Raw genomic sequence first — 24,249 nt, forward strand, 5'->3', positions numbered from 1 at the left:
TATGAGAACTTTTTCATTGAGAGCTCTTGGAAGATAGGAAATAGGCCTGCTTAACAATATACCTTCTATCAGAGACTGCAAATTTGTGGCCCACCAGTTGCAGCCACTTGTGTATTTTATTTGGCTTACAGTAATCAAAATGATCTTTAATTAGCTGCCAACAAATAAAGTCAGAATACTTCACATAAAATGCAAATTTCTAGCTTCTCTTGAAAAATTGGAATATCTGGCAACAGTAGGCTCACATGGCAACAATTGACTAGAGGCTTTACAACCTTGTATGTGCCCACGTGGCCCACTTCGCCTATGTGTGTTAACCTGCATGGGCTCTGTAAGCTCTTGAGTCCAGCTGTATGTGCCCAGCATTGCATCATATGCAGTAGAAGCTAGTGACCATTTCCCTACAAGATGTCTGCTAGGGGAAACTGGCTCCTTAGTGACATTTGAAATGTATGATCTTGAAAATAGTCATTCAGAGATACTTAGTTCTGTCAATCTTTTATCCTTTAGACTAAGTCACAGGACACAATTTCCAGTGGTGGAAAGAGTGCTGTTACTGGCATAGCTGCAGCATCTGGCAAACCAGTTGACGAGGTGAGCACACATAAAAGATGTAACGTGAACAGGGGCCTCAATGCTTATCAGGTCTCTTTTATGAGAAACATATGCTCAGCGAAGACCCACTCTACCTGGCTGGCTCTGTTTAACCATTCAGTGTTCCAGTGCTGTCACAGTCAAATAACCTGTCATTTGCTAAAACTGAACACTTCATACGTGAAATTTTGTGAAGAAGAGCATGCATCTGAAGGACAGAGAGAAAGCAAGACACCAAAAAGACACTATTTATTGAATGAATGATTTTAAAATTCATGCATTCAATAAATAGTTACTATTCAGTGGAATATTACTCAGCCATAAAAAGAAACGAGATTGAGTTATTTGTAGTGAGGTGGATGTACCTAGAGTCTGCCATACAGAGTGAAGTAAGTCAGAAAGAGAAAAACAAATACCATATGCTAACACATATATATGGAATCTAAAAAAAAGAAAACAATGGTACTGAGGAACCTAGTGGCAGGGCAGGAATAAAGACGTAGACATAGAGAAGGGACTTGAGGACGTGGGGAGGGGGAAGCTGGGATGAAGTGAGAGTAGCAGCGACATACATACACTACCAAATATAAAACAGTTAGCTAGTGGGAAGCAGCCGCTTAGCACAGGGAGATCAGCTCGGTGCTTTGCGATGACCTAGAGGGTGGGATCGGGGTGTGGGATAGGGAAGGTGGGAGGGAGGCTCAAGAGGGAGGGGATATGGTGATATATGTATGCCTATGGCTGATTCACTTTGTTGTACAACAGAAACTAACACAGTATTGTGAAGCAGTTATACTCCAATAAAGGTCTATAAAAAAATTTTTTTAGACCCCATAAATAAATAAATAAATAGTTACTGAGTGCCTGCCACGTATAAGACCTCATCAATACCAAGGAAATTAAAATGTGAGTTGACTCAGATCCTGCCTTCAAGATTTATGGCTTTGAAATAAAGCACATAAAATGGCCATGAGCATTTGAATAAGCATTACTCTCAGATCTTAATATGAACACTGCCATCTTGAAATGAGCAAATTATGTGCAGTCATGACACGTACACGGATTGATATTGGGAGGTTTTCAAAGGAGCGTCACAAGCCCTCTCGGGAGAGAGTATATGTACCCCACTGGCAAATCATGGGCACCTTCCTTAGATCCTTTGGAGAGACTAGCTTGGGAATGTAAGACAAGAAGTAGTCTACCTTTTCTACCCATAGGAATACAGAGTTAGTCATCAGAGTTAGTAATCAGTTTGGAAGCCATATCGTCCTAGAAATGCTAAGACGTATTTCTCTTAAAGCCACAAGTAACTAACTGAAGCAACAGTAAGATGGAAATGAAAGCAGAAAAAAAGTAATACGTGTTTATCTATTTTCCCGCTTCTCAAAATGGGAACAGTTATCCCTCTGCAGGCTAAGGAAAGTAAGGAAAGTCATAGGATAAAAGTATGGCCCATGTCCCTGAAACATCAGTTTTTCTTAGATTTCGAAAAAGAAAAGGCACATTATTTTTCTCCAAACTAATGCAGAAAGCATGTGGCATGATGGCAAAATTTACATGAACTTTTCAATGAAAATACTCAAAATAAAAAATGTTTGATTTTTTTCCAGCAGACCCCTTGTATATACCTTGAGATCCCTACCCCCATCCTGGGGATACACTTCACTCTCTTGTGTTGAGGAGGGATAACTAGATGCCATGGTTTGGAAAATGGATAAATTTAAGACAGAGGCTTAGATCTCTTAGAATAGGTTTAAAATGTAATTTGAACCTATTCTGAGAGATTTGTAAATGTAATTTTGTAACCTATCTGTAAATGTGTTTTTCAAATTTTGATAATTTGAAAATTTATGCCACACATCATCTAGCCAGGGTTATCCGTAAAATCTAAGCAATAAGATTAGGCGAGGTTTATACGGAATTCTGCTGTGCATTGATTGACTTGTGCTACGACTTGTGGCAAATCATTTCACTTTTCTTTGCCTCTGATTTGTCTCCCAGAAAACGAGATTGGTCACATCTGCTTTTTCTTTTTTAGTCCGTACCATGTGTAAAGCACTGTGGACTGTGGTCTGACACTGCAGGACACTGAGCTGCAGGCTGACCCCTCTAGGGGTGGGATAAAACTATGTACCCAGGACTGCATTCAAGGCAGATTAAGACAAGTCCCCACAGGGAGCTGTTTAAGGAGAGAGGGGGTCTGTCTGATTCGGGGGAATCCTTGGGGACTCTGAGTAGATCCAGTTTAAGTTTGGCATGAAAGGATAGCTAGGATTGCAGGCTTGCAAACATAACAAGGGAGAAAAATATAAGATGTGATCTGGGTACAAAGTGCATTACGGTGTGGGTGAAGCACAGGAGAGGTGAGTGGGACTGTAAGATCAGAAAGACAGGTCGAGGCGCTGCTGTGGAGAATGTAGAGGTGTGTTAATCCATGTGGTAGTGATACAACGGGCAGCAGGTAAGCATTGAAGATTAGAGAACAGATGGAGAGATGCGATTAAAACCAAGTGATTAAAACCGAAGAATTAAGCGACCGCAGTGGCTGGGATGAGACGGAATAAGAGATCTTAAGGTGGGAGGCTGGTCAGGGGCTGTTTCAGTCATCCTGGGGAGTCCAAAGTTAACCTAAATTAGAACTGGGATAGAATAAGTGAGCGGGGAGCAATGCAGGAGGCGTTGCAGAGGTGAAACTTTCAGGTTTTAGGAAATTAGTGGCTGCACTGGGCAAAGGTGAAATAAAATCTCAGGTAACCTGGGGCTTCAGCGTCTCAGTGAACCAGGCTGCTAACCCTAAGGTGAGGCAAGGGAGGCACCCACGGCCAGGTTCGTGCCAGTGCAGGGGCAGCACCTGCAGGAGTGAGCGCCTCTTAAGTGAGCCCGGTCCTGATTGTCACTGACAGGTGGACAGAGGTCAGAAGGGGAACTGCTGGAGACAGAAAAGTGATACCTGCTTTTAGACAGGTTGAATTGAAATGTCTGAGGTGCCCCGAGAGAGAGGCGATTAGCACATTGTTTTGGAGTCCAGGTGAATGGAAAGGGAGAAGCAGGGAGAGAGGGGAGAGTGAAACTGAATGAACGTCTCCATGAGGTTGTGGTTCAGTCAAGGAGCTGGATTCAATTGCCAGGACTCAGGCTCACCCTGATGCTCCCCATGATCTCTTTAATATAACAAGTACAGCAATCACTTATTTAGTACTTATTTATATATCTAGTACTTATGAGTACTTAACGTGTGCACAACTACCGGCTTTCATACTTTAATAGATGAATTCGTTTAATCCTCACAACCCCTTGCAGTAGGTGCAGTCACTGTCCTGGTCTCATACATGAGGGTACAGAGGTTCAGGAGGAGACGTGACCTGCCTGAAGCCTCCTGCGGCCAGTGCGTGTGGGCTGGTGTGCAAACCAGCCTGTGCTCTCCACCTCCAAGCTCTGCTGCCCAGATTTCAGAGACCTTCACAGAAGACAATTCCCTGTTGTCTTAAACCCAGCGACTTCACCATTTCGTTCCTGCCTGTCGCTGAAAGCATTTGGCCCCTGACCGTAGAGAATGATTGCCTAGGACCACCAGTACAGGCAGAAACATGTGTGTGGCAGGGAGCAAAGCAGGAGAGATGCCAGAGGTGGCAGAGAACAGAGGGCACAGATGCCAGCACAGAACGGGGATGGTGCTGTGAGAGATGAGAGTCGGGAGAGGGGTGCTCACCAGAGTAACTCCGAGAAGATTATGTCTGGGTAAAGCCATGGAAACTGCAGATTGGAAAGTTATTGACAATCATTGATGGAGCAACTGAAGCCGTGGTGGGAAGGACATTGATTTTAGGGAGATGAAAGAAAGAATGAGCGATGAGATACCAAAGCAAGGCAGGGTGGAGGTCTTGATGTGAAGGGGCACAGACCGAGAGAACAACATCTAGACATAATGGCTGCTTGTAATAAGAAGGAATTCATGGGTGTTGCAGAGATTAGCTGTGGGCCCTGGGAGAGGCAACCAAGAGCAGTGAAGAAAGAGAAGGGCAGTCCTGGATTCAGATCTCAGTGCTGTACTTTACTGTGTGACCTGGGAAGTTACTCAACCTCTCTGAGCCTTGCTTGTCACATCTCTAAGTGAGATTAATATTATCAATATTAATATTATTTATGCTTTTCTGAAAAAGGACATAACACATAAAGTGTCTGGCACAGAGCAGATGTTTAGTATATGAGCCATGTTATGTTATAATGTATTCATTTTAAAGTCTGTAATATTATTGAATTTTATAAAGATATATGAGGAGTTTTTCTTTCCTTCTAACCCCCACCAGAATATAGAAAATAAATCATTAATGTCAGCCGTACCAGTTGAATCCAAACCAAGTGAACCTTCTGGAAAGGTATGAAGATAGCAGTGCCTTTTTACATATTTATTCATAGTCTCCGTGTCTCTTGTGATCTGATTTCTTGAGGGTAAACAATATGAGGTGAGGGTAACTTAAAGGACCTTTTTAATGAATTATTGTTTGAAGCTAATATGACTGGGTTGAAAGTGGGATTTTCTCACGTATGTTTGTAACATTTTACATTCTAACCCTGTGTTCTGGAAAGTCCAGTTATGTCTCATGGAGTTTACATTCCAGTTTCCCTCCTGCAAATGCACCTTCTCTAAGCAGAGGTATCACTAAAGAATGCCAGGCACTTCTTCATTCTGAAATTCCCAATTGAATCAGTCTAAAGCTAACAGGCCTCACATTCTATTACACAATCAGGTGAGTTCCCAAAGTTGTAGTGGAAATATGGTAGTTGCAAAAAAAAATGTAAACAATCATTTCTAAGCTGAGTTAAATAGTAAAGGGTCTTTCCTCAAATTGTTTTCCCTTTCAAATGTAGCTTATTCTTCACAATGAATCATTCTTAACCTCAAAAACAGGATGGAAGCACTCTTTCATTCATTATACTGAGTTAAGCCCATATTGACAGAATAAACTGTCACTTCTTGTAAATTTAACGTCTCTCTCAGGGAATTTCTATTTGTAAGCATCTTCAGACAAGCAAGTAAACAAAAAGCCACAAATGAATAAAAGAACACAGGGCAATCCATTTTTGAAATATATTTTATTTGGTAGAGGTGGAAACGATTGATAAGCAAAAATACTAAGCATTTCCTCTCTTGCATATAGCAACATGATTATAATTCTCTGTAGTTTGTTTCCTTTTTTCTTTAAACTATCAGTACAGTGGTCTGGCAGCTGTAATGAACCATACGCTTGTCCATGTAGTTCATGCCTTTAGACTTATTGAAATTGTGGTTCTTAACCTGAATGTGGCTTTCTATCTTGCCAACCTAGAATCTGTACTCTGGGACTTTAAATAATAAGTTCTATTACAGACGAGATTTTAACCATTTAAGAACTTTTGGTGTTTGGTGTTTTTCTACACAGAATTTTTTTTTCGGTAGTTAAAAAATCAAAATGAAATATGTATAACAAATAACATTTACATACCTGCTCTTTTTGTTTTCCAGTTAGGCATGGATGTGGCTTTGGACGACTTAATAGACACTTTAGGAGAACCTGAAGAAACCAAAGAAGATGATACAACATATACTGGACCTGAAGTTTTGGTAAGTGATCTTGATGTCGATAAAGATTCATACTTAATGAGTAGGAGAGCTAGTAGGTCATGGTCATGATGCACAAAAGAATATATAGTGTTCTGTCACTTGGAGAGAAACAGTATGCTGTCAGTATCAGTAATAGCAACTGAAAATTAGTGTTGTGGATGGAAACTGTCCTAAGGTGGCTATGCGATTCCGTTGGTCAGCAAATACTGATTGATTGTCTCTGCTGAGACTGCAGCTGGGATATAGTCTGTTGGATCACAGAGACTTATTTTCTTTCTTCGAGGCTTAAGTCCAGTGGCCTTCAACTTATTTTAGTTTCTAGATATTTCCCATCCTATCACTTGAACTTATCTTGATTTCTAGATATTTTCTATCCTCAGTTCATCTCTATTCCTGATTCATGAAAAGCAAGAAAGTTATGTTCCTTGGCATTAATAAAAGACATTCCATAGACTGTAAGAAAATATTGCAACAGTCATAACAAAGGATTTGTTTCTAGAATTTATGAAGATTTTTTAAAACTGAGAAAAAGACAACCCAATAGAAAATTAGGAGAAAATTTGGCCAATAGACACATGAAAGTCTCCCTAGTAATTAGGAAAATGGTACTAAAACACAGAGAGATAGCACTTCATACTCATCTGATTGGCAGAAGTGTAAAAGTCTGACAACTGGCCCAGAGCCTGTGGATGTCACATGAAGATGTGCACACCCTCTAACCAGCAACCCCACGTCTAGAGAGACTTGCTGAAGGGAGCCTTGCCCAGGTGTATAAGGAGTTCTAAGAACAGGTGAAACATTTGGAAATGATTTTGTTCAACAGGAGACAAGATGATATATTGGCACACTTTATAGCGGTTAAAATGGCTTATTCATGTATCAAGATGGATAACATTACAAAAATATAACTTTGAATAAAAATAGTACATTACCAAATGACATAAGAATTTGATACCATTTATATAACACTTGAAAATAGGCAAAGTAATGGTGTATATTGATTATGGGTATCTACATGTGGAATAATTGTTTTAAAATATACTCAACTTTACGTTGATGGATGTGATAAAGTTCAGGATGATGGCTATCTCTGGAAAACAAGGAAGAGGAATTGGATTGGAGAGTGCTAAAAAAGAAACATCACTCTGATTTTTTTCTTATTACGTACGAAATAACTAGATCTGTTGAGTTATATAGAAATTCAGTTATCAACTGCTCTTTTGTAGGTATAGAAATATTAGATAATGAAAAATATTTTTAAATAAAATGCATTTTATATATGAATGAAATTTAATATAGTGGTTTGAATATTTTATAGCATTACTAATGGGTTAGCCAAGTAAATATGGGCAAGTATTTGTGGAAACCTAGAATTTCAGAGTTGTGTAAAATATTGGCTTCTAAATGATTTATATTTACTCTCGATAGTTCCATAAATTAATAATGCAATAGTACTTTGGTTTAAGAATATGTGTATAACATTCTCAGCTAATAGCCTTATGTGTACGGTTTTCTTCTAGGATCTGATGAGTTCTACTTACATAGAGGAATTGGGTAAAAGAGAAGTCACACTTCCTCCAAAATATAGGGAACTTTTAAATGTAAGTTAAACAATCATTGACTTATACTTTATTGTTTCTTTTTTGGAATTATAATTTTTATCACATTAATATATCCAGGTTTTTTTAACTTAGATAATATAATGGGCGTGCAAAATTGTCATTACTCTGAAGCTCACTGTATTACTTTGGTAGGGCTGCCATATCAGAGTATCACAGACTGTATGGCTTAAACAGCAGAAACTTACTGTCTCACAATTCTGGGGGCTAGAAGACTGGAATCAAGATGTGGGCAGGGTTGGCTCCTTCTGAAGGCTGTGAGAGGAAGATCTGTCTCAGGCCTCTCTCCTTGGTCTATAGATACCTCCATGTGGAGTAATTCCACATCTTCTATGTGTACATATCTGCATGTTGTCTTTTCTCTACGTGGATCTCTGGGTCATTTCCCCCTTTTATAGGAACACTGGTCCTATTGAATTAGGGCCCCTTTTAATGTTCTCATTTAACCTTAATCACCTCTTTAAAGGCCCTGTCTTCAAATACAGTCATTCTGAGGTTCTAGGGGATAGGACTTCAGCATATGAATTTTGGGAGGGCACACTCAGCCTATAGCATTCACTGAGCTATGCATTTTGCCAGTTGTAAGGATTAATTCTGACTTCTCAGCATCATCAAATTAATATTTGTTTCAGAAAAAAGAAGGGATCACAGGGCCTCCTCCAGACTCTTCGGTGAGTTCACGTAACTGTCTTCTAAGATCAGATTTAACACTTTTTATATCTTTGGTTGGGGGGATAGAGTTATCAATTCTATATTTTGGGATTATGACTATATTAATCTCTAACTCAGATGAAGTTTCCATCTGTTCCGAGAACGGGGGTGGGCCTGGGGGTTGTTTCAATGCGTGTTTATTTCCTAAGTAGATTTTTGAGGGAAAGAAGAATGGGGACAAGAAAGTTTTAGGATAAATTAAATGTTAATAAAAATAGGATGAGGATATCCTAACATGTAATATGTTGAGAAGAGAGAAACAGGAAAATAATATTTATTGAGCATCCAGTTTCCTCCCAAACATAGGCTTTCCTCTGAGTTATTTCGTTGATCATCTCATTTGGTAGTCAAGGAATTGCAAAAGTCCATTCTTCGTTTGCTGGGTTTATAATCTGATCTGTCACTTGAATGATTCCCGCGTGTGACCCGTCGTGCTGCCTGTTTCTTTAGAAACCCCTGGGTCCCGATGATGCCATAGATGCCTTGTCATCAGACTTCACCTGCAGTTCTCCTACGGCTGATGGGAAGAAAACCAAGAAAGAGGTATTGTTTTTAATGTAATGAGGCAAACTTTTAGAAACCATCTCATACTTTAAGACAACAACAACTTTTTAGTTCTGGTTATTACGATTTGGTTAATACGTTTCCTTCTTCTGTAAGTCAAATCTTTTGTATTTTGTTTTTCAGAAGTCTACAGGAGAGGTTTTAAAAGCTCAGTCAGCTGAAGTAATCAAAAGCGCTGCTCCACCCAAGGAGAAAAAAAGAAAGGTGGAAGAGGTATAAAAAAATTACTTCTTTAAAATTAAGCACGGTCCGCCTGACAGCAGTTGCTCTCCTGAGGCTCATCTAGCTGACTGGGGAGAACCCCAATAGTGCATCCCACCTACTGAGCATCTTTGCTCCCTCGGGCCTGTGTAGAATAGTGAAACCAGTCAGGGTTATATTGGTCATCTCCAGGCAGGCCTGCTCCGTTTCTACAAATGCTTAGGGGTGATTTCAGCACACTTGCCTCGGTTGTGGAATAAGATTATCTCACCAACACACTACACAGAAGAGCAGGATCCCAGAGGAACTGCACTCTTGGGACATGAAATCTTCAACTTGATTTTCTAAAGGAGTTTGAGTCCTGTGAATCACTAGGGGGATGTTGTTATAGCTGCTTCTCTCCACCTTAACCACAGTTGACTATAACTTAATTCTTGTGAATCCTGAAAGGTGGCACTGCAGCTCTGGGCTGGATGAGAAAACATGCCCCATCTGCAGGTGGTCCAGCCGCTTCAGGGCCCCCTGCTTCCTGGGCTTAGCTGTCGTGCTGAAGGACAGGGTTGTCAGAAGTCATTTTTAGAGACATTTTTAGAAAAAGAAAAGCAGGATACTGAAAGTTTACTTCTTGCAGCTTTTATTTTGATATGAGTATTTTATAATATAATTATTATTACAGTTACACTTCTAGCTTGCTAAGTAAGAGGTGAAGTGTACCTCTGAGAGCACTGTTACTGTAGAAACGAGTCCTAAGCCCCAGTTTTCACTCACTGGTAAGTTCTTCTTTCTTTCTCTCTTTTACTAGGTTTTAAATAAAATTGCCTTCCTAGAGTCCTTCCCCAATCCACAACTTATTCTTAGAGATTTAAAATTTTGAATTTCACAAAGAAATGGGTGGATTGTTCAGGTTGAGGAGATGTTTTCTTTTTAATGTACAGAATTTTTTTTTCCCTCACAGGACACAATGAGTGATCAGGCACTCGAGGCTCTGTCAGCTTCGCTGGGCAGCCGGAAGCCAGAACCTGAGCTCGACCTCAGCTCCATTAAGGAAGTCAATGAGGTACTGACCTTGGAGTTCACATACAAAACCTGTTAGTCTTCAGGTTACAAGGTTACAAAGCTAATGCATTACACATGTTTAGAATTCTTGTACCATTTTTATCTTCTTAGAGATTTTAAATGAACTGTTCTTTGTCCTGCCTTACTTTCAGGGTCTGGCTAATTTAGATATTTATTGCTGGGGAGTTAGCAACCAGAAAGGATATTTCAGTGTTTGTCTTGTTAACCATCTAGAATTTTAATACTTAAAATGAACACTAATCTTCTTTGCCAATTCTCAAACGACACCTGACTAAACAAGATAACAACGAGGCAGTGGCCTGGTGACAAATAGTTTTGTCCGCTCTCATGGAAATTGGACATTTGTATTTTCAAAACGTTCCAGGTGCTTCTCTTTATAAGGAGAGAAGGATGGTTGCAGATGGGGTGGGAGATCCTTTTTATAACTATGGGGGAAAATGTTGAAAACTTGTCCCAAATTAGAATAAAATCAAGCAACAATTACTTTATAACTGGATTTGCCGCATGTTTAGAGTGTGATGCTGGGGAGAGTTTACCCCACCACACGCCAAGACCTTAACAAGCCTTACGAGCCCAGGCAAGCTTGTATTTGGCGGAAGAGAGTGTTCATATTAAATTTCAATTTTTAAAGAATTGTTGAACTGAGTCCTCTGGGGGAAAAGAGGAGGGAAGGCATAGAGCCGCCCGGCGGGCATCCTTGGCCAGGCAGTGTGGTGGTGGGGACCCTCAGGGGCACCAGCCTGTCAGCTCAGGGTGGGAGCTGGCACTTGTCGCTGTCACAATGCTGCTGCCTCCGCTGTCACTTCCTGTTCTGAGTCACCGGGGAAGGTGAGTCTCGCTGACTCCCAGCAACGCCCCCTGAGTCTGGGACTGCCCTGGTCTGAAATGGGCCAGTTTCTATCTTCGACTTTCTCTGAGGTCTTGCCGGGCGCAGTGTGGTACGACAGACTTTGTGAAGGCGAACACAAGGGAGCAGGGGAAGCAGTCCTTGTCCTCCAGAACCAAGTAATGTATTGGGAGAAAGGGAAACTTTGATGACAACATAGTGCGAGGTGCACAATGTCTCAAGGAAAGGGTGGTCCTGGCAGGACCCTGGCGGTCCACCACCGAGGGCTGCATGGCAGCCGGCCAATGGCACATCTGCCTCAGGCTGTTTACAGATGGTTAAGGTGATTTAAGAAGATGATAATTTGGGGGCAGAAAGTATAAACATAATCCCAGGATGAAAAGACTCTTAGAGTGACTAAAATCGGATAGGTAGGTGTGAAAAAGTTATGTGAAAATAACTTTTAAACAGTTTGGGTTTAGGGATGCATACAAATGTATTAAATTTCCTCTGGAAAGTTAGCAAACTCCTAAAGTTTGAACAAAAAGGACTATTCTACTCTTAACACTAGTTTTCCTTTTTAATTGTGTACAAAGTATAAAGATTCTCCAATCCTCTGGATTCTTAAGTTGAATTTTTAGTACCTGATGGTGAATTCACTACTTCCTGGGTAGTCTGCTGTGATAAGGCTCATAAAGGTCGATATGCTATAGGAGTCCACGGCCACTCCAGCACGTTCCGCACCAGATGATGCTTCAGAGAAGAGGTCCATGCCTACTTGTCATTCTCATAATGTATCATAATGCATTGATTCTGTAGTGATACCTCATTATTAATCTCCCCTATTTCTAGTGTAGTTACCTAGTCTGGAACTATTTCAATTCAGGGGATGTTTGTTTTCACCTCCTACTGGATACAAACCACAATGCAGTCATTTAAAGAATATAAAGATCAAAGAATAGAAAGGATCTAGCTGTGCATGTGACTCGCTGTTCACAAGCCTAAGTGGAGAGGACAGTCCTATACAGGTGACGCTTTCATGAGGACTGTTTTATAGCCAATGACCTCACAAACCCCTGAACTGGGGAGTACCACTATATAACAGGACTTACTTCATATCCTGCAGTAGAATGTAACGGGAAATATTTTTTTAAAAATCCTTTCATCCCAGTTATAATTCTATAGAACAATACAACTATAATTCCAAAGCCTAGAAAAGTACCTGCCTTATTAAAAGTGCTCATCAAATATTTTAAAATTAATCAACTAACTAAGCATTCAATGGAGAACCACAATCTTAGGCTGAGATGTAGATGGGAGCAATAGGCTGAGCTACAATCAGCTAAATACCCATGCCACCCGCCCCCCCAGCACACACACTTTTGTGCCCAGGAGCTCCTTGATTTGTGATTTAAATCCATACCTTGATACAGGTACAAATTATTACATATCATAGAACTTCGTATTACCCACCAGGAGTTTAAAATCAAATGTTACATCCTAGAAGCCACTGATCTGCCATGGAACTGCACTTTTATTTGTAATGCATTTGGTTGTGCATGGTTCAGTAATCCAGTGACGTCTTGGTGTTACTGAAGGGAGTTCTTTTAAAAGCAGTAAAACCAGGGCCTCCCTGGTGGCGCAGTGGTTAAGAATCCTCCTGCCAATGCAGGGGACACGGGTTCGAGCCCTGGTCCGGGAAGATCCCACATGCCGTGGAGCAACTAAGCCCATGTGCCGCAACTACTGAGTGTGTACTCTAGAGCCCGTGCTCCGCAGCAAGAGAAGCCACTGCAATGAGAAGCCCATGCACCACAAAGAAGAGTAGCCCCCGCTCGCCACAACTAGAGAAAGCCCGCACGCAGCAATGAAGACCCAATGCAGCCAAAAATAAATAAATTAAATAAGTTTTTTTTTTTTAAAAAAAGGGAAAACTAATTATCCTTGGATCAGCCAAGATTTGTGATGGGATGCCTCTCCCCTTTCTGAACCGTGTTTAACATTCATGAGAACTCGTTGTTTTCTCCCCCTTAGATAACTGCCTCTTTCAGTACGACAGGCGGAGGCTGTAAAATGATTGCAGCCAGCTTGTGCACTGTGCTTACTTTCTTCAAAGGATATCTTACTTAATTTTCTCTGCTGATCCTTCCTTACAAGTCAGCAAGCTAGGTAAGGATTCTTAGTAGCCCCATTTTACAGCTCAAGAAACTGAGCCGAAGAAAGCCTGGGTGGCTTCCCAAGGTCATAGAGACAGGGCAGGGACACCTCCCCGGGATTCCTGGCTGTGTTGTTTTTTTGTCCATCACCCTACACTGCCTTCCTCCTAACGGCTCACTGGGCACTTTAATCTGATTTGGTCTCCTCCACGACACCCATGGATAAAGTGATGTCTTATTTCACATGTATTATCGAAATGCTTATTTTTTTTCTCCACCTTCCTCAGGCAAAAGCCAAAGAAGAGAAACTAAAGAAGTGTGGTGAAGATGAGAAAACAGTCCCACCAGAGTATAGATTAAAACCAGCCACGGTACGTTGTTTGCCACGGTGCGTGACAGCAGCTCACTCCTCCTGCCTTCGCATCGCATTTTGTCCTGTCTGTCCCCATGATGCTTAAGGACGTGTCTGATATTAACTCTGAAGACCCCGAACGCTTTATTCTCTGTCTTCTACAGTTGGACCCTTTAAAAGAGGGTTTCCTAAGTAATGACCGTGTGGTCATTAAAATTCCCTCAAATTCAAGTGTTTCAACTATTAACCATGCTTGACATAGGTCCTTAACCTTAAAGCAGAGGAATAATTTGGGAGTAATATTTTCTCTAACTGCTATATGGATAAAAGCACATAGATCTTCTAAGTGGTAGATAAACATACAATGATTTACCAGTATCCTCAGTGAAGATGGTTTTGTTATTGTTGGTTTCAGTTTGACGTGAGGATGGTGGACTTATTCCTGTACTTACATTTGTAATTTATCTTTGAAATAATACACATAAACATATGGTGGAAAATAGCTACAATGCTTATATATGGAAAGTTTCTCATTTTTTAGAAACATTCTAAATTGTGAATTCTGAAAAACCAGTTTTATAGGAATGATATCTCACCTCTTCACCCTGGGTTAGAGAATTGAAGCTTTTTTCAGTCTTTCATTGATGCAGCTGCATCTTTCTAGCCAAAGAACTTTTTTAAAAATTCTACTTCCTTATCCAAAAGATGGAAATTATTTTTCAGTAATTTTTTAATTTTATTTATTTATTTTTGGCTGCACTGGGTCTTCGTTGCCACGCGCGGGTTTTCTCTAGGTGTGGCGAGCAGGGGCTACTCTTTGTTGCGGTGCGCGGGCTTCCCGTTGCGGTGGCTTCTCTTGTTGTGGAGCAACGGGCTCTAGGCATGCAGGCTTCAGTAGTTGTGGCACGCGGGCTCAGGATTGTGGCTCGTGGGCTCTAGAGCACAAGCTCAGTAGTTGTGGCACACGGGCTTAGTTGCTCTGCGGCATGTGGGATCTTCCCGGACCAGGGCTTGAATTCCCCATGTCCCCTGCATTTTGGCAGGTGGGTTCTTAACCACTGTGCCACCAGGGAAGTCCCTTCAGTAACTTTTAAAGAAAAGTAATTGCATTATATTTTATAGCATTTGGTTTCTTGATTTTTGCAGCTCAACTCCTTATTCTGATACTTTCTAAATAAATTAATTTGAAACACAAACTCACTCAGATATATGGCAAAAAAAAAAAAACAATCTCTCCTCTCATATCCTGGAATTTCTAAAACAAACTTAATGGGACAAGAAAGCAAAATTTTCTATTCATTTTAAATGTATTTTTAATTTCATTTTACAGGATAAAGATGGAAAACCACTCTTGCCAGATGTTGAAGAAAAACCCAAGGTTAGGAAATAAGTGTTTTTTGGTACTTAGAAAACAATAGAACTGTAAGGTATAAACAGATAATTTTGACAGACCAGATCTCACTGTAGAGACTTGCATGACAGCCTACTATTAAGGAAAGAGGAACTTTTGACAGCAACACCTGGCTTAGATCTCTGACTCTTTTTCACATATTTTAATGATTATTTATCTCATGAATTATTACTAAAATATTACAAATTTACAGGTGATGTTCGTTGAACATTAGGAGCCGATATCAAGAGGGCCCTTAAATTAGGTTGTTAGCACTTGGTTTGATCCTAATTACAGCATCAGGTGCTCTAATGATTCTATGCTGCCTTTACTTAATTTGGTGTTAATCAGCATAGTTACCTATCATGATGATATTAAGCAACTACATTTATTAGTCACTTACTATGTGCCTGACACTACACTAAATGGTGTTGTGTGTTATCATTTTGAGTCCTCACTGAATGAGGAAGGCACTATTATTATTCCCATTTTACAGGTGAGGAAATTGAGACACAGAAGGATTCTGTAAATAGCCCAAAGTCAAACAGCTAGGGAATAGCGAGGCTAGGACTCGAAACTCTGTCTATCCAACCCTGGGGCCCAGCTTCTGAATTACATGCCATTCTGTCATAGATCAGAGCATGTGGAGATTTTGACTAATTACAGTAAACGAATAATACCACTTCACCTGAAGGAACTAGGGATAGCAGAACTTTCCTGCCAAAACCGCATGTAGTCATAGGGAAGGAGTATATGATCTATGTTTCCTCTGACTTATTCATAAGGAAAGTCGCTGGAAGTAGGAAAAACCATCACATAAGGAAAAACGATAAAGATCTTCATTGGAACAAACAGGCAATCTTATTTGAGCAAAATTACTCTGAAATTGAAGTATCAGGAAAACTTTTAACTAAATAAACCATTAACATGTTTGTGGTACTGAGGTGTTTAGTATTCCTTATTTGTTGCATGACACTTACCTTACATCGATAAATGAAACATATACCCTGTATAAATTAACTTTTGGTTTTAGATCCTACAATATGACATAATATGTGTTTACCAGAAAACCTTTTTCTCTATGAAAGCTTTTTTCTTTTCTCAAAGTAAAAATAATTTTCTTCATATTATATAATATTTCTTATGTTACAGCCCCTGAGTGAATCAGAACTCATTGATGAACTTTCAGAAGATTTTGACCAATCTAAGTGTAAAGAAAAACAATCTAAGCCAACTGAAAAAACAGAAGTACGTTTCTAAAAATAAAAATCGCTAGTTTTTGTTGCTTTTTAATGTTTGTCTATAATCTTAAAAATGTGAGACCAAAACTTTTAACAGGAAGTGGCTGATAAAAAGGCCCATTTTGCCATCTTTTTTCACATGCAGTTTTCATCTTGCCTGTTTCTGGATGTGCTTTATTTTCCCAGGCTGACCCTCATATTCTTGCAGTTTAAGTCCTTTAGTTAATTATTCCTTCAGGAAGGCATTCACACCCATGCTTTTCTTTCCATTCCTGCTTCTGTAACTGACCTAGTTAAAGTTGTCATCACTCGTCACCTCAAGATGGCAATGGCCTGTGTCTTTGTTCTCCTTCTGGCCCATCCCATATGTCCACCGGCATTATTCTTTCTCAAGCATGTTTGTAGCCACAACATTCCCCTGCTCCAACCCTCAGGAGTTCCCATTCCCTACAAAAAAGTTCCTGCTCATGCATTTGGGCCCCAGCTTCCTTTCATGCCAAGATGTGTCCCCCTATCACTAAACTCAGATTGTAAGTACTTGTGTGTTTTCCAAGGCTTTTCTCATATGGTTCCTTCTGCATAGAATAACCTCTCCAAATTCTAGATCAACTAAAATCGTAGTCATCCCTTTAAGGCTCAGCTAAAATATGGCCTTTGTCTCCTGCATTTCCCTCCCCAAACCGTACCACCCTTCCAACTCTTGTTAAGCAGAATACAACACACCAGGGAGGTCTGTCATGCTTTCTTTATATATCCCTGTTGAGGCATGTTGCAAACAAGATTTTAGCTGCGCTGGGCTTTACTTCTAACATTTATACATATTTTTAAATAGTAAATTCCTTGAAAGAAGAGCTCATGCCCTATTAATGATCATCTGCTGAGCACCTTGCATACAGGATAGGCTTCCATAAATGTCTGGATTAAAAGCAATCTGTTTGAAATTTTACTCTTGTAACAAAATAGCACAGTGATTCTCAAACTTCAGTACACATCAGGATGACGTGGAGTGTTTGTTAAGGCACACATTACTGGGTCCCAACCCCAGAATTCCCGATTTAGTGTGTTGAGGGGGGGATCAAGAATTTGGATTTCTAACAAGTTCCCTGGTAGTGCTGAGGCTGCTGGTCCAGGGACCTCACTTTTAGAACCCCTGGGATAGTCTTACTACCTTGCATTTGTACGTAGCTATTTACAATTTACAGGGTGCTCTTAGATATGTAAAAATGAGGTATTTAAATAAAATATTGTATTGCATTTATAATTGGTATATTATTATTGTTACATATTATATGATGGCAAATAATATAAATAATAATAGTTGATAAAATTCACTGAGCTTACTGTGTTCCCAGGTACTATGCAAAGCACTTAGCCTGTTTTATCTCATTCAAGGCCCCTATCAACCCTTGAGATATAGGTACTATAATTGTCCTCATTTTGCAGAAGTGCAAACTGTGTCTCAGAGAGGTTTAGTAACCTACCTAAGGGAAGAGGTGAAACCAAGGTGAAGTCATGGTAGCTGAAGAGTTTCAACATGCCTTGACTTATTTACTGCTCAAAATCCTTGGGCATTCAAGAAAGTCATGCTCACAGCATATGGTGTAGCAGACTGTATTGTTGGTCTATCATTGTTCAGTCTTAATAAATTTCTAAAAATTCGTCATTGTACCTGCTTCTTTCTGCAGGAGTCTCAGACTGCTACCCCTACTCCTGTGGAAGCGGCCGTGCCTCGGACCTCCTTGTGTTGTGTGCAGTCGGCCCCGCCCCCGTCAGCCTCGGTGGTGAGTGGTCCTCTGGGCACTGAGAAATGTCTTGAGAAAGTAATGTTCTTCCTCCTCTGCCCTTTCTGCTGTGTATTACCGTCATATTACTGTATTCTAACAAAATAAAAATAAAATCTTAGATAGCTATATTATCCTCTGTTTAGGCTTCTGGGAGGAGCTAGAAACTCAGGCTAGATTTAAATTTTTAATTCAACTGCTGCAAACTGTTTTGTTTTGTTTTGACCTTCTGAAATTGTTTCTAGCTCCTCGGCTACTGTGGTTAATCATGCTTCTTCACATTCCTGTGTCTTTCAAGCTGATTTGGTGTCCCACAAATAGCCCGATATTACTTTTTATTGACTCTCCTGGTGGAATCATCTGTACCTTTGTCATCATGACTCCTCTCGCAACTGAAGGGAGACAGGTGGACTCACTTCCTTTCCCCTTCCTTCTTTTCTTGCCTCTCTCACTTTCTAATTTTTCTATAAAGTATGATATTTAACTAGTTGAATCTGTTTTCTTTGGAATTCAGTGAGTTTTGTTTCCATTAGCAGACAGAATCTGACTCAGAGAATAACAGCTGATGGAACTATGTTTCGTTAGTACAGACTTAATGAATCTACACTCTGAGTAACTAAACTTGTTCTAGATGCTTTGCAATATCTTCTCATTAAAGTTTCACAAGGACACTGTGAAGGCTGTTCTGATCATGTCTCTCTTATAAACGAGGGAAATGAACTTCGAGTTGACCTTGAGCAATTCACTTGACCTTTCAGAACCTCAGCTGAGATGTAAGATATGGCCCCTGCTCTCAGCCCCCTTCAGGTCTAGTTTGGATATGGGCCAGGTTCAGGCTTACAGTTTAGTTTGATCATTCTCATATGGGAAAAGGGCAGCAGGAACATGGGTGAAGGAACTGCTTTCCAGGAGGAACTCAAAAAGGTTTGCAGGTGGAGGACAGGATCCTGCTGAGAAGTGGGAACAGCACGGTTCTCCTGGGGAGACCAGCAAACCCAGGACAGCCCAGCACAGAGGTGTGGAGCCCTTCAGGTATTGGGGTATGTGCATTTAGTTGTTTGAGAGAAGAGGGCCTTGAAGAATATGTAGGACAAGGGTCCTGGGTACCCTGAGTGGCTGCTTCCTGCCAGGGAAATCCTGGGTGCCAGTCCCCTCACAGTCCAGGGTCTCCCTCCTGCCTTAGGACGTGACCTCCTTTTTATTTGGCGGGAGAGTCTCAGGGTACCCTCCAAAAACTTTTACATTGTGGTATTCAGGCACAGGCCACAGTGGTAAAGAACAGGAGAGGAAGAGAGAATCTGGGAAGAGACTGGTGGAGGAAGTAGGCACAGAGGCAGTGATTGGAATCAAAAGACAGTAGCCAATATTCCAGGGCAGAACTCTTGTGACCTAAACATGTGTCATCTACCTGTTGTGTCAACTGTGACTGCCAGGGCCTTAGAGCCGAGTTAGTTCCTTTCCAGCTTTATCCTGACTATAGAGAGTTGAGCATTGGATTTTTAATGGAGAGGAAAAAATTAAAAAAAGAGCTCTTGTTTTTCTATTCTCTGACTGCCTTTCCTGGGCCTCTACTCCACCAACTCTGGTTACCACAGTTGCCGAGTTTATCATCACTGAGGTCAGTTGGCATTTCTGGGACTGTGACACCCATGGGAGCCAGAAAGAATAGCCACAGAGTGTGATAAAGGTCAGAGAACTCAAGAGAGGCTGGAGGATCAGTGAGCAAAAGGAAACAGAAAGCCCAGGGGAAGGAGATGAATGTCTGCCCTCTGCAGTTCTTGTTGTAGAAAAAGAAAGTTTATTGAGCAAATCCAAAGACCTGAGCTCTAGTTCTGAACCTGACAACAAAAATAGAAGCTTTGGGGCTTCCCTGGTGGCGCAGTGGTTGAGAGTCCGCCTGCCGATGCAGGGGACACGTCTTCATGCCCTGGTCCGGGAAGATCCCACATGCCGCGGAGCGGCTGGGCCCGTGAGCCATGGCCGCTGAGCCTGCGTATCCGGAGCCTGTGCTCCACAACGGGAGAGGCCACAACAGTGAGAGGCCCGCGTACCGCAAAAAAAAATAGAAGCTTTTGTCATTGGTCCTGTTTCCAAATTCTTTAGCTCTTAAGACTGCTGCTTCTCCTAGCTTTTCTAACTCGGTTTCACTTATTTCCTGAGCCAAAGGGCACAGGCTTGGGAAGCAGTAGTTTCCAAAGATTCTGCAGCAGAGAGTAGAAAACAGAAGTGTGAGCAGGTGACTTGGATCAGGTAGCAATCAGATTGCTTGGCTAAGACTTGGGGACCGCTGCAGCTCTTAGTTACAATCCCAAGCAGGTTGGAAACATCAGGGATGTTTGTTGCCCCCCAGAATAAAATCTATGCAGTGTCCAACCACTAGATGGTGATAAATCACTTTCCACTCAACGGCCCTTTTTTCACTGGTGATCTTTACTTTTGTGGTGCAGCTTAGCAACACTTTTCTTACTTAGGACGATGGCTAATCTATATAAAACAGAAAGACGCTTTTCCTCTAAAAGTCCAATATGTACTCCATGTGAAGTCAATATTCTTTTACAATAAGAATCATCTTTGAGACTGTTTAATTCAGGAGCTTTCACACTTTTGACCAAGACCAGAGTTGGAAATTCATGGATTCTGCAACCCGGGACCCGCACAGTAGAACAATAGTTTAGTAAATGATACTTATCCTTGGTATGCATGACGCATTCTATTTTATATTCTTCATTTAAAAAAAGTCCTGACCATGAACTACTAAATTGATTTTAAGAGCTCATCATGTATGGATCATGACCTGTGCTTTGGAAAAAGCTGGATCTAGTCCTCTCTTTAGCCCAAACATAATTTATCCTTTATTTTCCCTTTATGCCGTTTATGTTCTGTGTTCATCCAGTTTCATTTTAAATACCCCTGTGGTCAGAGCTCACTATATCACAGGGAGCACATTTCATTTTCAACAACTGGACCCCAGGTAGACTGTTCTCATTGGGCCACTCGGGTTAATAAGTCACAGGCCGTCACCTGAACTGGCGTGAATCCACTCTGACCAGTAGAAGCCCCATAGAGAACGCAAGCTTCTGTGCCTCAGTAGAGGCTCAGCCGAAGCCGTTGCCTCCGGGGCCCAGCTGTTTCACTGGGAAGAGTGTCCTCTCGAGGGCTTTTCTGAAAGCTTTCCTGTGCCATCTCTAAAACAGTCACATAAAGATCACTTCTTTCTTCTTTCCTGGCTTTCAGCTTCTGTGTGGTGTTACCCATTCTCTTAACTTCCTAATTTCTCAACCAAAACGTGGGTTAGATCTTAAAAGTTTCTCACTGTCAGTACATAAATTGCACACACTTGATGTTTAACCTAAGAAACTTGCTCTAACTTTTAACACTTCAGGATTTTTAAACATAGATTCTAATTCAGTTGATTTTTTAGATGATTAAAAGATGACATGTGCTTCTTATCTAGGCCTGAAATAAGGCTATGCCCATCTGAATTGTTTGTTGTAGTCTCTTTTAAAAGGAATGCTTAACCACCTACTTAGTATACCCCCTGGTGTGCTTTTAGAAGGGCATGGGGCCACGTGATGCTGTAGAAGCCTTGGCTGGAAGCCTGGGGATAAAGGAAGCTGGTCCAGAAGTTGGAAAGCCTGTGGAGGATAAAGTCAAGGTAATGGCAGCTCAGATACTTCTAGGAAGGAGCTATCGTTGATCGCCCTGACTCCCCAGATAACTCAGTCATTTTTTAAAATTTCCTACAACACATGACCAGCTGTCTTTCTCTGTTATTGTGCATGTCCTGTTTAATAAGCAAACCCTGAGTGAGCATCAGTGTTTAGGTGCAGCAGTGGATGGCTGGCGTGCACATATCAGAGTTCTGAGTCTCACCTTGTCCACCTGCAATTCTGTTGCTGAGGAGTCAGGAGAGAAGTGGCACTGCCTCTACCGCTCCTCACGACTGCCTCTTAGCCCAGCAGGCTAAAAGTGGTGCTGTCTGAGCCTGCTAAACCAGGATACAGTGTCAAAGATGGAGTTGCTGTAGGAACCTAACAATGGATTTGTTGACCTCAAATTTAGTCACTCAGGCCTCCACTTTATGAGAAAAAGATGTATTAACAATGAAAGTGGTTTCATTTTTATTCAGGAGAAAGCCAAAGAAGAAGATCGTGAAAAACTTGGTGAAAAAGAAGAAACAATTCCTCCTGATTATAGATTAGAAGAGGTCAAGGTAAACAGGCTGGGATCTTTTTCTAATTTATTTTAATTTATATTGAATTTCATATACATGAAAAAGGGACATGCGAACAGACCTGGGATATAAAGATCACGTTTCTTAGTATTTCTACACCAAATAGTATCAGTTCACTAATATCCTGTTTGCACACCAGCTAGGAAACTAAAATATTCCTAAGTGGGCTTTTACTCCTCCCTTAGGTGAAAGAAATATAATGTCTTAACTACCTAATTTTTGCCTAATAGGTGGCTTGTTAGAATACCAGAAGCAGAGAAAACTTAGGAAACCTTCATACAGATAGGAAAACCAAAATGAGCAACAATCACTTCCTGAGGAAAGATTTACAAACCTTAAATATAAGTTGACAGATAAGAGAGCCTACTTGACACTGAATATAGTGAGTGATAAACTGACCCATTTCTTTTCTTTTGAACGTAGCTTGTACAGACCAAGTGTCAAGGGGGAGGCCGCTACTTAAGAGATATGCCACTTCATGGATAATGCAGGAAAATCCGATTGATGCTCCTCGTATGCAGCAGGTGTACTAGTCCATTTATCTGGCAAAGGCAGGAAATATACTGAGCTTTCCCTGATTGAAAGTTTATTATTCTGGATACCTTTAGTCTGCTTCCTTTCTGCATTTCACAATTCAGTTGAAACCACGGACTTCCTATTCATTTCGGCTTGTTTGTTTGCAAGGTTCTTAGACTATGTGGCCCTTAAGCAGCTGTCACATTTGAAAAAAGGCTGGTCAGGTGCCCGTAACTCTCTTCAGAGTAGGAGGCTGGTTACTTTCTCTCTCCTTTTGCTGAATTTTAGTAGCAGTTTTTAAGAATGCAGCTGATTAGCTTTCCTGACCGCTCTATTCTGCGGTAGTTTCATCCTTCTCTGAACTTGTTGATCCCACCCATTACTACTTACCTGTAGCTTTATAGCATTTCCAGGTGCTGGCTTGATCTCTTGTTTAAATCCTATGTTGTTCTTCTTCAGCTCTGCTCCCATCAGGCCTCTTCAATAGATTCAGCTCCCTGAGGGTAGACCACAGGTTCCCCCTTCCAGACACGGGATGATCTCAGTTTGAGTGTGGAGCAGACGTGCCCTCGCCCCTGCTCCTGTGTGTCACTTGGGAAATGTGCTGCCTTTGCAGCTAAAGGATGGTGGAGAGCAAGCCTCAGGCTGTTTCCCTCCTCACTGAACAGTGGTCAGAAGGTATATGTGAACGTGCAGAGGAGGTGGAAATGGGGGTAAAGGAGTTTGTCAAAAGGGAAGCTGCTGATACTCTCAACCATTGCATCTCCTTGAATTTTAACAAAACAAAAAACACCTTGACCAGTTCATCAGGAGAAGTACACGGTTGACCCTGGAGCAACGCAGGTTTGAATTGTGTGGGTCCACTTATATTCGGATTTTCTTCAGTAGTAACACTACAGCACTATACCTTCTGCAGTTGGTTGAATTCATGGATGCAGAACCACAGACACAGAGGGCCGAGTATAAATTATACACAGATTTTTGACTGCTTGGGAGGTCCATGCCCCTAACCCCCGTGTCTTCCAAGGGGTTAACTGTGTGTTTAAAGAGAGAATCTTGCACTTCTTTTTGCGTGTGTAGATACATGGGATTTACCATTTATTTATAAATCTTCTTTTACTGAAGAGCCCCAAATGCTTTAGCGATTTTGTCCTGTTCCTCAGAAGTGGCACTCAGAGTCATTGGAAGGTTGGCATCATCTGAGCCTCAGGGTGAGCTCCCCGAGGGCAGGGATGTGTCTGTCCTACTTTCTGTGGTATTCCCGGTGCTTAGTAGAGGGCTTGGCGCAGAGGTAATTCAGGATGTGCTGCCTCTACAGTTAACCAGCTTTTTCAAGGCAACTTGTGCAAAGCCCACTCCCCAGGCAGGTGAGGGTCTCATCCCCG

The 24,249-nt window shown here is 41.2% G+C and overlaps 1 protein-coding gene across 13 annotated transcripts in view; it reads left to right on the forward strand.

The window, feature by feature from the left end:
- Positions 1-24,249, forward strand: part of CAST (calpastatin) — a 133,006-nt gene that overhangs the window by 87,970 nt on the left and 20,787 nt on the right. For all 13 annotated transcript variants that reach the window (XM_060296040.1, XM_030848209.3, XM_060296036.2 and 10 more), the window contains 14 exons: positions 511-594; positions 4,902-4,970; positions 6,098-6,196; positions 7,717-7,797; positions 8,448-8,486; positions 8,977-9,069; positions 9,214-9,303; positions 10,247-10,348; positions 13,638-13,721; positions 15,033-15,080; positions 16,245-16,340; positions 18,019-18,114; positions 21,668-21,769; positions 22,244-22,327. In XM_060296040.1, the coding sequence (XP_060152023.1) occupies positions 511-594; positions 4,902-4,970; positions 6,098-6,196; positions 7,717-7,797; positions 8,448-8,486; positions 8,977-9,069; positions 9,214-9,303; positions 10,247-10,348; positions 13,638-13,721; positions 15,033-15,080; positions 16,245-16,340; positions 18,019-18,114; positions 21,668-21,769; positions 22,244-22,327 (1,167 nt within the window). The remainder of the gene's footprint in view (positions 1-510; positions 595-4,901; positions 4,971-6,097; positions 6,197-7,716; positions 7,798-8,447; positions 8,487-8,976; positions 9,070-9,213; positions 9,304-10,246; positions 10,349-13,637; positions 13,722-15,032; positions 15,081-16,244; positions 16,341-18,018; positions 18,115-21,667; positions 21,770-22,243; positions 22,328-24,249) is intronic.

This window comes from Globicephala melas, chromosome 3, assembly GCF_963455315.2.
Source record: "Globicephala melas chromosome 3, mGloMel1.2, whole genome shotgun sequence".
NCBI lineage: Eukaryota > Metazoa > Chordata > Mammalia > Artiodactyla > Delphinidae > Globicephala > Globicephala melas.